The sequence below is a fragment of the Anolis sagrei genome, chromosome X (genome assembly GCF_037176765.1).
Source record: "Anolis sagrei isolate rAnoSag1 chromosome X, rAnoSag1.mat, whole genome shotgun sequence".
Lineage (NCBI taxonomy): Eukaryota > Metazoa > Chordata > Lepidosauria > Squamata > Dactyloidae > Anolis > Anolis sagrei.
The window spans coordinates 88,696,894-88,710,258 of record NC_090034.1 but is presented as its reverse complement, the minus strand read 5'-3'; the positions used below and the strand labels follow the sequence as shown (position 1 = coordinate 88,710,258).

Here is a 13,365-nt window from a genome sequence, read left to right as displayed (position 1 = left end):
ACAGTTCCTCATGTTGTGGCGACCCCCAACCATAACATTATTTTCGTTGCTATTTCATAACTGTAATTTTGCTATTGTTATGGATTGTAATGTAAATATCTGATATGCAGGGTGTATTTTCATTCACTGGACCAAATTTGGCACAAATACTCCATATGTCCAAATCTGAATACTGGTGGGATTGATTTTGTCATTTGGGAGTTGTAGTTGCTGGGATTTATAGTTCAGCTGCAATCAAAGAGCATTCTGAGCTCAACCGATGATGGAATTGGACCAAATTTGGCACACAGAGCTCCCATAAGCAACGGAAAATACTGGAAGGGTTTGGTGGGCATTGACCTCGAGTTTGGGAATTTTAGTTCACCTACATCCAGAGGGTACTGTGGACTCAAACAATGATGGCTCTGGACCAAACTTGGCATGAATACTCACTATGCCCAAATGTGAACACTGGTGGAGTTTGGAGAAAATAGACCTTGACATTTGGGAGTTGTAGTTGCTGGGATTTATAGTTCACCTACAATCAAAGAGCATTCTGAACTCCACCAACAATGGAATTGAACCAAACTTGGCACACAGAACTCCCATGACCAACAGAAAATACTGGAAGGGTTTGGTGAGCATTGACGTTGAGTTTTGGAGTTGTAGTTCATCTATATACAGAGAGTACTGAGGACTCAAACAATGATGGATCTGGACCAAACTTGGCATGAATACTCAATATGCCCAAATGTGAACACTGGTGGAGTTTTGGTAGTTTGCGCGTATCAGGTATTTGTGCCAAATTTGGTCCAGTGAATGAAAATAGATCCTGCATATCAGTTTACATTATGATTCATAAGAGTAGCAAAATCACAGTTATAAATTAGCAACGAAAATAATGTTATGGTTGAAAGTCACCACAACATGAGGAACTGTATTAAAGGGTCACAGCAGTAGGAAGGTTGAGAACCACTGTATTAGCATATGCTGCCTTGGAATGTGTTGGAAAGTCTTTCTTTGGATGGACATCTCTCAAGGAGGCAGAATGGGGTTGGACTGGAGGGGACCCATTAAAGGACTCTGTTTTCTCCTCTGCTTCCTGGTGAATTGAGTGCAAATTATTGTTGCACTTAGAGTTCAGTTTGCAGAAACTGAAATAAGTTGAGGACAAAAATAGAAAGTAGGAGAAAGATAGAACAACTGGGACATTTTAAAAGTAACTGGAAAATGGGAGAGCAGAGAATTAATTGGCACTATCCTTGCCAAATGTGGACAGTTAGCAGTTTTGGGATGATCTTGACCATCAATATCATATGACCTAATAGCGTGTGACAACTATGATGCTATCCTGGAACGGTTGCCTCATATTGGCTACTTGGTAAAATGTGCCCAGTCATTCATTGCTTTCTTTCTTTGGGTCTAGACCCCACTGCTAGTGGCAGCAGCAGCAAATCAGGCAGAGATTGTGAAAGACCTGATCATGCTGGGAGCCGACGCCAATGCTGTCGACCAGAAGGGCCAGACTGTGCTGCACCTTGGCGCCACATACGGGCTGCCTAGTGTCATTGAGGTGAGTTTGGCTGTGCCTCTCTGTGTTGGGAAAACTGCCCACAGAACTGGGTTGCCATTGACAGTCGCACGTTTCCATTATGCTTTTTATTGCATCATTTCCTGTATTTTAATGCCAGACCAGAACACAGAGATTAAGCAGCCAATGTTTTCCTTTCTTCGTGGTTTGCAACTTTGCACTGGCTGAATTTATGTAGATCAGGCCCTTCTTTGGGTATTTATTGAAGCCTATCACAATGGTTTTGACCAGGTCTTAAACGTTTCTGTGTGTGTGTCAAGAGCAACTTGAGAAGCGGCAAGTCGCTTCTGGTGTGAGAGAATTGGCCATCTGCAAGGGTATTGCCCAGGGAATGCCTAGAAGTTTTACCATCTTGTGGGAGGCTTCTCTCATGTCCCGGCATGAGAAGCTGGAGCTGGCAGATGGGAGCTCACCCCACTCCCCGGATTCGAACTGCCGACATTTCGGTCAGCAGTCCTGCTGGCACAAGGGTTTAACACATTGCACCACTGGGGGCTTCAACTAAAAAAAGACTGGCCTGTTACACCATTTCCAACTCCTGCCATCCACACTTTTTACCATGTTGTTAGTGCCCACATAATAATAATAATAATAATAATAATAATAATAATAATAATAATAACTTTATTTATACCCCGCTCCATCTCCCCCAGAGGGACTCGGTGTGGGTTACATGAGGCCACACCCATCAATACAGTAAACACAATATAACACAAAAGCATAACAAACACATAAAATACATGAAATACAAAACCAATATAATAAGCAACACAGCAAAATCAAATCAAAACATTAAAAACACAGAGGATTAGACAGGGCGGGGCCAAATTCAATGATAAAATTTTAAAACACAGGGAGACAGGACAATATAAATTATCGGGGAGGAGGATCCGGGGATGAGAAAGGGTTTAATTGCATGGGCCATAAAATAAAGTGCTTCTGAGGCCATTTTATGCAAAGTTTGGTCAGGGAGTATTTTACATTCAATCATTGAAGGCACATTGGAATAACCAGGTTTTCAGGTTCTTCCTGAAGATTGCCAGCGTGGGGGCTTGCCTAATATTCCAGAGTCGGGGGGGGGGGGGGGGGGGGGGGGGGGCACCACTATTATTGATAGTTTTGCAAAAAAGTATAAAAGGATATAAAATAACATTGATTCTTGTGTGGAATTTCCCTGTTTTTTGTTTTGTTTTTTGTGTGTTGCTCTTTCTCCCACCCTGGACATTCTACAAATTTAAAAATGTCACTTGCCTAGTTTCCAACTCACCTCACAACCTCTGCCTGCCATAGATGTGGGAAAAACGTCAGGAGAGAATGCTTCTGGAACATGGCCATACAGCCCAGAAAACTCACAGCAATTCAGTGATTCCGGCCATGAAAGCCTTTGACAACATATTGCTTAGTAGTTTGGAATTCTTTGTGTATGCTCCCGACGGTGACTGTGCTGTCGAACGCTGGGCCTGAAATAATGTCTGTTTACAGGACTTGCCTTCTGTATGCCCAACGGGACGACAGGGTGCCTTAGCTGAAGGGCCCCTTGGATTTCCCAACACAAAGTTCTATTGAGGCTCAAAATAAGTTCAACAAAGTTCTTTATTTGGGCTTAAATCTTCAAACAAATGAATTAAACCCTTTATAACCTTGGAAAACCAGTAGCTTCCTCAATCTGCCAACAAGGGCAGGCAACTGGTGGTAAACTGTTCCTTCCTTCCTTAGGGAAATCTTCTGAACCCTCTTTGGGCAATCTTTCTTTACCTTGCTGGAGTGAGGCCACTACTCCCGGCTCCAAGCTACTTTATGAATAGCCCAAGTGGTCCCTTACCAGACAAGGTTTCTGTAGATCTGCCAAGCTGAAAGGTGTCCTTTAGTTTTACTCCACGAAAGGCTGTAGGAACTGTCCTGTTGCCCCAGCAAAGGCTGGCTGTATTCCCCCAGCAAAAGCTATGGAACTATTCCTTTATTCCCCCAGCAGAGCTGTGGAACTATTCCTTTACTCCCCCAGCAGAGCTGTGAGTAGTGAAGCCTTTGTGCATGTGGGATAGAGAAACCCACACGTCCTGCTGTTAGGCTCCAAACAGTGAGACTGAACAAAGTCCTCCTTTGTCTCCAAAACCCTGGGGAAAGGGGCGGGTCTAAAGACTCTAACGATGATTGCCAGGTTGCTGGCCCTATGGCTGCAACCTGGGGAAGCTACCTGATTGCAAAATGCATGCTTAAATAAATTCATACAAACTATCAGTGTAAGAAAAAGGAATTAAAATCTCCTGGCACTGCCGTGCCAGGACAGTGACTATATCCCAGGGTATTTCCTCAATGATATTGCCATCATCATTTTCTTTGGCAGTTGAGTCTGTAAAATCTATTCTCTCTCTGTATTGTCCAGGAAGTCCCCATGTCCTTAAGAGTGTCAATGTGATGCTGAAGTGTTCTGACCTTCTCTTCCAAGAGTCACCAGTTTGCATGTGCTGCAAGTGTAGTTAAAAGGGTTTTCCGCCAGGAAGACAAACATGGCACACATTGCAGCAGATGAGTACAGCTATTTCTGCTTCCATGCTTGCAGTTATTACCCCACCCCCCCCCCTTTTTTTTTTTGGACTGTAGCAACTTCTTTGAATATAGCTGTGCATGCCACAAGGCACAAGCTGTTTGCTCAAAAATTTGCTTCCTCGTCTAGTTCATGCTCATTTCTATTCATGGCAACATCAGTGAAGGCTACTGGGAAATGCTTGTTTCAGTTGAACACCTGTCTCTAACACAATGGTGGGGAATCTTTTCCTCTTTTGGCCCCTGGTCCCACATTCCAGATTGGGAAGATATCTGAAAGGCACATTTCAGCAATACTAACATTGATAATCATAAGAGAGTTGATCCAACTCTTTATTCCACCAGGCAGGAAAGGCACCATCAAAGCACCCCCAAAAGATGGCCATCCTGCCCCCCATAACATTAATATTAAATAATAATAGAGTTGCAAGAGACCTCAAGGACCATCCAATCCAACCCCCCTTATTCTGCCATGCAGGAAAAGCACAATCAAAGCACCCCAAACAGATGGCCATCCTGCCCCCATAACGTTAATATTAATAGTAAATAATAATCGATTGCAAGAGACCTCAAGGACCATCCAATCCAACCCCCTTTATTCTGCCATGCAGGAAAAGCACAATCAAAGCACCCCAAACAGATGGCCATCCTGCCCCCATAACATTAATATTAATAGTAAATAATAATAGATTGCAAGAGACCTCAAGGACCATCCAATCCAACCTCCTTTATTCTGCCATGCAGGAAAAGCACAATCAAAGCACCCCAAACAGATGGCCATTCAGCCTACATAATAATAACAGGCACAACCCCAGGAGCCATCTAGTCCAACCCCCTCTGCCTTCGTGCTGATTGATAAGAGAACTGGAAGGCACATTTCAGCAATACTAAGATTGATAATCATAAGAGAGTTGGAAGGGACTCCATGGGCCATCTAGTCCGACTCTTTATTCCACCAGGCAGGAAAAGCACCATCAAAGCACCCCCAGCATCCTGCCTCCATAGCAATAATATTAATAGTAAATAATAATAGAGTTGCAAGAGACCTCAAGGACCATCCAGTCCAAACCCCCTTTATTCTGCCATGCAGGAAAAGCACAATCAAAGCACCCCAAACAGATGGCCATCCAGCCTACATAATAATAACAGGCAGAACCCCAGGAGCCATCTAGTTCAACCCCCTTCTGCCTTCATGCAGATTGGGAAGAGAACTGGAAGGCACATTTCAGCAATACTAACATTGATAATCGTAAGAGAGTTGGACGAGACTCCATGGGTCATCTAATCCAACTCTTTATTCCACCAGGCAGGAAAGGCACCATCAAAGCACCCCCAACAGATGGCCATCCTGCCTCCATAACATTAATATTAATAGTAAATAATAATAGAGTTGCAAGAGACCTCAAGGACCATCCAATCCAACCCCCTTTATTCTGCCATGCAGGAAAAGCACATTCAAAGCACCCCCAACAGATGGCCATCCTGCCTCCATAACATTAATATTAATAGTAAATAATAATAATAGAGTTGCAAGAGACCTCAAGGACCATCCAATCCAACCCCCTTTATTCTGCCATGCAGGAAAAGCACATTCAAAGCACCACCAACAGATGGCCATCCTGCCTCCATAACATTAATAGTAAAAAGCACAATCAAAACTCCTCCAACAGATGTGCATCCAGCCTCCATAATACTAATGATAATAGTAATAATAGATTTGGAAGAGACCCCATGGGCCATCCAGCCCAACCCTCTTTATTCTGCCTGGTAGGGAAAGCACCATCAAATCCCACCCGACAGATAGCCACCTGCCTCAATAATCCTGATGATGATGATGATATTAATAACAGTAACCCCCTTATGCTATGCAGGAAAAGCACTATAATAATAACAGAGTTGGAGCAAGATACTCCACTTAGGCAGAAAAAAAATGAAATGCAGAGATACATAATGGGGGACTCCTGACTAGACAGCAGTATGTGTGAAAAATATCTTGGAGTCCTTGTGAACAACAAGATAGACATGAGCCAACAATGTGATGCTGCAGCTAAAAAACCCAATGGGAGTTTGGCCTGTATCAATAGGAGTATAGTGTCTAGATCCAGGGAAGTCATGCTACTCATGCTCTATTCTGCCTTGGTCAGACCACACCTGGAATACTGTGTGCAATTCTGGGCACCATAATTGAAGAGAGATATTAATAAGCTGGAATGTTTCCATAGGAGGGCGACTAAAATGATCAAGGGTCTGGAGAACAAGCCCTATGAGGAGCAGCTTAAAGAGCTGGGTGTGTTTAGCCTGAAGAAGAGAAGGCTGATGACATGATGAGGACTGTGTATAAATATGTGAGGGGACGTCATAGGGAGGATGAAACAAGCTTGTTTTCTGCTACCCTGGAGACTAGAACGTGGAACAATGGCTTTAAACTACAGGAAAGGAGATTCCATCTGAACATTAGAAAGAACTTTCTGACCGTGAGAGCTTTGCAGCAGTGAAAGTGTGATGGGGGCTCCTTCTATGGAGGCTTTTAAGCAGAGGCTGGATGGCCATCTGTTGGGGGTGCTTTGAATACGACTATCCTGTTTCTCGGCAGGAGATTGGACTGGATGGCCCACAAAGTCTCTTCCAACTCTATGATTCTATGATTTTAAGAGTCAACAGCATTAGGCAGAGCCTTAAAGAAATTGAGCTGCCAATGAGACTGCCGTTCCATAAAACAGTATTTTGTCTCTGATCACTGATTGGAAGTGCCAGCAGAAGAATCCTGAAGGCTAGATGGGAACCCACATGGGCCTCATCCAGATCACAGGATAGAAGTTTCCTATCTTTCATTGAATATGGCAATGTGTTTTTATCTGTATTGGAGAATTCCCTTTGGAAGCACATGTCAAGATCATTATTTTTTTATTCCAATCTTTTCCAGGCTGTCATGATGACTGGCATCCCTGTGAACGTGGAAGCAAGAAATTTTGAAGGTAAGGGAACAAAAGAGTTGTATCTTCCCAGAAATGGTTTTGACCGGAGCATGCACTGAGGGAGGCAAGCACTGAACTATAGAACTGGGAAGGATTAGCATTGAGGCTTATTCATTAATAATTAAGAAATTCAGTCGCGTTTGTCTTAGTGAAGTTTGCAAAATTAATTCATTAGATTAATCATTAATAACACGTAGTTAAAATTATTCATTCCTTTAGATCTGAATAACATGTTAATTTCCATTTTAAAAAATTGACTGAAATGATAAACAACAGCTCTTCCAAATGATCCCCTAAAAACAACAAACCTAAATTGTTATTTATTTACTAGCTAAACCCGGCCACACTTTGCTGTGGCTCAGTCTGATATGAAATGAATGTGAAAGTAAATAAAAGTATTGTTGCGAACGTAGATTCACCGAGGAAACACATCCTTCAATTCAATACCCTGCCTTGTGTTGCTGTGTCTATGTGGTATGAAAGGAAGGGAGTTTTTTTTACCAGAAATTATTTTTTATTGTAAAGCTATTGGATTGACTATATTTTTGGTTTGTCTGTTTCTGCATAAACATAAAGATCAGATGGTTTACTGACTCTGGAGCATGCGAGAAGCAATTGCTTTCTAAATTCAAACCACACACTTGCAAAGATTGGCCCTGTACTTTGTTGATAGTCATAGAGAATGCAAGGTGTATTGCAAATTGAAGTTGCTGAGAAAAGCTTTGTTTGTTTTTCAATCTTTGGTAATATAACTTAGGAAATCTATAACACTATTTATTAGAGAAACGCCAGTCTAGAAGGTCATGGGGCATCTGTGCCAAATCCCATCCAGGCACATCATTTGTTGGGGTCATAGTGGTGAAAGTACTGTGTATACCATCATCCATGATCCATCCTCTGCCGAAGCACACCAGAACCTGAGCTGCACCATAAGGGATCTGTGTGGCAAGTTTGGTCCAGATCCACCATGCATGGGGGTCGCAGTGGTCTCTGGAAGTGAAAGAAGGTATTGCCTTTGCCAGAGAAAGCTGAAGGTCTTTCTGCCTGTCCTTCTCATCCTTTTTGGAAACAGACGGCAAATCTTCCCACCAAAAGCCCTCCTCCACTGTGATTGGCAGGCCTCTCAGCTGGCCTCTTAGCCAAGGGGAGGGCTGAGACTCCAAGTGAGGAGGGGAGAGCATGCGTGCTCGGCGCATGACAACGCGGTGCGCATGTGTGGAAAAGGGAGACTGAGGGAGGCTGTAAGGAGGGTCGCTCCAGCAAGTCCCCTCAAGGCATGGGGGTGCTATAGATGTATGATAGCCATGTATAAATATGAGAGGAAGCCACAGGGAGGAGGGAGCAAGCTTGTTTTCTGCTTCCTTGGAGACTAGGACGCGGAACAATGGCTTCAAACAATGGCTTCAAACTACAAGAAAGGAGAATCCATCTGAACACGAGGAATAACTTCCTGACTGTGAGAGCCGTTCAGCAGTGGAACTCTCTGCCCCGGAGTGTGGTGGAGGCTCCTTCTTTGGAGGCTTTTAAACAGAGGCTGGATGGCCATCTGTCAGGGGTGATTTGAATGCAATATTCCTGCTTCTTGGCAGGGGGTTGGACTGGATGGCTCATGAGGTCTCTTCCAACTCTTTGATTCTATGATTCTACTATAAATCCAGCAACTACAACTCCCCAATGTCAAGGTCTATTTTCCCCAAAGCCCACCAGTGTTCACATTTGGGCATATTAAGTATTCATGCCAAGTTTGGTCCAGATCCGTCATTGTTAGAGTCCACAGTTCTATGTGGAAATAGGTGAACTACAACTCCAAAACTCAAGGTCAATGCCCACCAAACCCTTCCACTATTTTTGGTTGATCATGGGAGTTCTGTGTACCAAGTTTGGTTCAATTCCATCCTTGGTGGAGTTCAGAATGCTCTTTGATTGTACGTTAACTAAAAATCCCAGCAACTACAAATGACAAAATCAACTCTCAAATGACAAAATCAACCCCATCCCAACCCCACCAGTATTCAAATTTGGGCATATCAGGTATTTGTGCCAAATTTGGTTCAGTGAATGAAATATGTACACCCGCATATCAGATATTTACATTGTGAGTCATAACAGTAGCAACATTTCAGCTAGCTTATAAAGTCTATCAGCAGGCGTAGGTTTAAGACATCCTGTGATTATTCTACATGTTTCACAAACCTATCACAAAGCTATCTACATTTCATATTCTGTTAATTGATATAACTTTTCCTACTCCTGCAACAGGTCTCACCCCACTGCACTGTGCTGTCATCGCTCACAATACAGCCTTCCAGGCACAAACCATGGAGCCATTGTCCCAGAACCACTTGCAGAACTTGCTGCTTTGCATCCGTCTGCTCTTGCAACTTGGGGCAGACTACAAGAGCCAGGTAGGCTAGTGGGCTAGGGCATGATTTTCTCTCTTCCTGCATCAGGCATGCACATGGGCAAACTTTGGCTCTCCAGGTATTTTGAACTTCAACTCCCATAATTCCTAACAGCCTCAGGTAAAGAAAGAGCCTGAGGCTGTTAGGAATTGTGGAAGTTGAAGTTCAAAACACCTGGAGGGCCCAAGTTTGCTCATGCTTGGCTTAGAGCAGAGCTTTCCAAACATTTCATGTTGTTGTCACACTTTTTAGACATGCATCATACAAGTAATTTGTTTTTAAAGCTAACTAAAGGTTAAACCAACCCCTCATAAGAGATAAAGACACAGATAGAAATTGTAATAACACGTTTAGGGATACAACGGATCTCATATAAACATGCCATTTATATGTATATTTAATATATGATTTGTAAGATAATAGCATACATTTCCAACGTTTTTGTCATTTATGAGTCACAATATGTAAATATATGCAAGAAGTTTAAAACAATTATCTCACACCAATAAAATAACTTACCATTTTAATTAGATGTGTGAGATTGATGGGATGAACACAGCTTTTGAATATTTGGGAGAATATTAGCTACATGCGCTCTGAGTAATTCAGCATTTTTAAGCTCGCCTCCAAGTTTCAGTGGTATTGTTTATTTCACACAGTCTCAAAGGTTTCTCGTTACAGTTGAGCAGCATACTTACACACTGCAGCCAATACAATAACACACAGCTTTCTAAACATTTCATATTATTGATATAGTTTTTAGACATTTTGCAAAACACTTATTCAGTTTTACTAGCAAACCAGAGGTTAAACCAACCCCACATAAGAGATATGAACACATGCATAAATGGGAAGAATGAAATTTCTAAAAGGTAAAGGTACAGGTTTCCCCTGACATTAAGTCTAGTCATGTCCGAATCTGGGGAAAGGTGCTCATCTCCATTTCTAAGCCGAAGAGTCAGCATTGTCCATAGACACCTCCAAGGTCATATGGCCAGCATGACTCCATAGAGTGCCGTTACCTTACCCCCGAAGTGGAGCCCCCGGTGGCGCAGTGTGTTAAACCCCTGTGCCGGCAGGACTGAAGACCGACAGGTCACAGGTTCGAATCCAGGGAGAGGTGGATGAGCTCCCTCTGTCAGCTTCAGCTCCCCAAGCGGGGACATGAGAGAAGCCTCCCACAAGGATGATAAAAACATCAAATCATCCGGGCATCCTCTGGGCAACATCCTTGCAGACGGCCAATTCTCTCACACTAGAAGCAATTTGCAATTTCTCAAGTTGCTCCTGACACATCAAAAAAAAAAAACCGAAGTGGTACCTATTGATCTACTCACATTAGCATGTTTTTGAACTGCCAAGTTGGTAGAAGCTGAGACTAACAGCAAGAGGTCACCCCGTTCCCTGGATTCGAACCACCAGCCTTTCAATCTGCAAGTTCAGCAGCTCAGCAGTTTAACCTGCTGCACCACCAGAGGGCACTGGTGAAATATATGGGGCACACACAATATCTCTTGATAATCTTTTTTATATTTTTAAACATATAAGATTTATTGCTTATTTCACATAGACTCAGAGGTTTCTTGTTATGTTCGCATGACACACACTGCAGCTAACACAATAACGTACCACGAAACACAGTTTGGAAAAGTCTAGCTCTGAGAAAGGCTATAGTAAAGGTAAAGGTTTCCCCTTGACATTGTCTAGCCATATCTGACTCTGAGGGATAGTGCTCATCCCCATTTCTAAGTCGAAGAGCCGGCGTTGTCCATAGACACCTCCAAAGTCATGTGGCCAGCATGACTGCATGGAGCGCCGTTACTTTCCTGCTATGGGCTGCCTAAATCTTTTTCCTATCCCTTTTTATAGGATCTGAAGAGCAGCAAAACCCTCCTGCATTTGGCTGTCCAAGCAGCAAACCTGCCTCTGATCCAATTCCTTCTCCAGCTTCCTGGACCAGAACTCCAGCGTTTTGTCAACATGAAAGTAGGTGTCTAGATTTCTTCCGCCAGGGGGAGTTGTCACCCACATTTGGAGAAAGAGAGAGAGAGAAATATGGTGATGAGGACGACTTGCTCTTCTTGGTGTCTGCAGCATGAAATACAGAACCACTGGATGGGAGTGGTTGCTTAGCGCTGCACATGAGAAAGCCACTTCTCCCTTTTCAAAAGCTGTTCTTTGATCAGCTACAGAAAAGAAAACTTAGCAGCAGCCTGAAAGTAACAAAAAGAAGGAACCAGATCAGGCATGGGAGTGAGTTTCTACGTGCGGCACATTCTCTAAGAGCAATAGCATAGGGCTGGAATAGGTGACTTTCTACATGAGGAAGACCGTTCATTCACCATATCCTTCAGCTGCATTATATGGTCAATGTAGACCTATTGAACTGCATCATATGGTTCTACATTAACTATCAAACTGCATTATTTGGCAGTGTAGATTAGCCTATTTCAAACATGTGCTCACTAGGTTGCTGTGAGTTTTCCATACTGTATGGCCTTGTTCCAGAAGCATTCTCTCCTGACGTTTTGCCCACATCTATGCCAGACATCCTCAGAGGTTGTGAGGTCTGTTGGAAACTAGACAAGTGAGGTTTATATATCTGTGGAATGTCCAGAGTGGGAGAAAGAACCCTTGTCTGCTTGAGACAAGACTGAATAGTGTCATTGGCCAGCTTGATTAGCATTTAATAGCCTTGCAGCTTCAAAGCCTGGATGCTTCCTGCCTGGAGGAATCCTTTGTTGGGAGGTGTTAGCTGGCCCTGATTGTTTCCTGTCTGGAATTCCCCTGTGAGGTCTGTTGGAAACCAGGCAAGTGAGATTTATATATCTGTGGAATGTCCAGAGTGGGAGAAAGAACTCTTGTCTGCTTGAGGCAAGACTGAATAGTGTCGTTGGCCAGCTTGATTATCATTTAATAGCCTTGCAGCTTCAAAGCCTAGATGCTTCCTACCTGGGATTATCCTTTGTTGAAAGGTGTTAGCTGGCCCTGATTGTTTCCTGTCTGGAATTCCCCTGTGAGGTCTGTTGGAAACTAGGCAAGTGAGGTTTTGCACATTGACCTCAGTTTGCAACATCTGATGTAAGCTGAGAACAAAGGAGGAAAGTGGGAGGAGGGCAGAGAGAGAGGACATCAACCCCTTTTTTTGTCGTGTCAGGAGCAAGTTGCTTCTGGTGTGAGAGAATTGGCCGTCTGCAAGGACGTTGCCCAGGGGACGCCTGGATGATTTGGTGTTTTTATCATCCTTGTGGGATTGAGCTACAATCAGGGGTTCTGAACTGCGAGGAATAAAGGGCTTTTGTTTTGTGCTGATCAGTGTGTGAAATCTCTACCTGCAGGCGCATGGGAATACTGCTCTGCACATGGCTGCCGGTCTGCATGGGCATCCCTATCAAGAGGAGATTGTTCGCCTGTTACTACACCACTGGGCTGATCCCAGTGCCCGGAATCTGGAGAATGAGCAACCAGTTCACCTGTTGGCTCCTGGACCAGTGGCAGAACAGGTAAACTCAGAATAGAATGAAATGGTGGAACTGTTGCTTGGGTTTGCACTTAGCCATGCTGGCTAGGGTGGGTTTGGGAGTTTAGTAACTTTACCTACAGCAGTGGTTCTCAACCTGTGGGTCCCCAGATATTTTGGCCTTCAACTCCCAGAAAACTTAACAGCTGGTAAACTGGCTGGGATTTCTGGGAGTTGTAGGCCAAAACACATAGGCACCCACAGGTTGAGAACCACTGATCAAGAGGGAAGGCAAGAGGATTGTCTGACCATCAGTGCTTACCAATGGTTGTCTCATCTTCTCTCCAGCTTCGCCTGCTTCTAAGGAGCCGTCGGGCATGTCCTGGTCCACCTCATCTCCCCAATCTTTCCTGA

General features: G+C 43.6%; 1 protein-coding gene across 1 annotated transcript in view; it reads left to right on the top strand.

The window, feature by feature from the left end:
- The window catches only part of NFKBID (NFKB inhibitor delta), a 35,385-nt gene extending 22,020 nt beyond the window's left edge, over positions 1-13,365 (top strand). Inside the window, exons 7-12 of the mRNA XM_067460750.1 lie at positions 1,406-1,552; positions 7,038-7,089; positions 9,349-9,494; positions 11,361-11,477; positions 12,830-12,994; positions 13,300-13,365. Of these exons, the coding sequence (XP_067316851.1) occupies positions 1,406-1,552; positions 7,038-7,089; positions 9,349-9,494; positions 11,361-11,477; positions 12,830-12,994; positions 13,300-13,365 (693 nt within the window). The remainder of the gene's footprint in view (positions 1-1,405; positions 1,553-7,037; positions 7,090-9,348; positions 9,495-11,360; positions 11,478-12,829; positions 12,995-13,299) is intronic.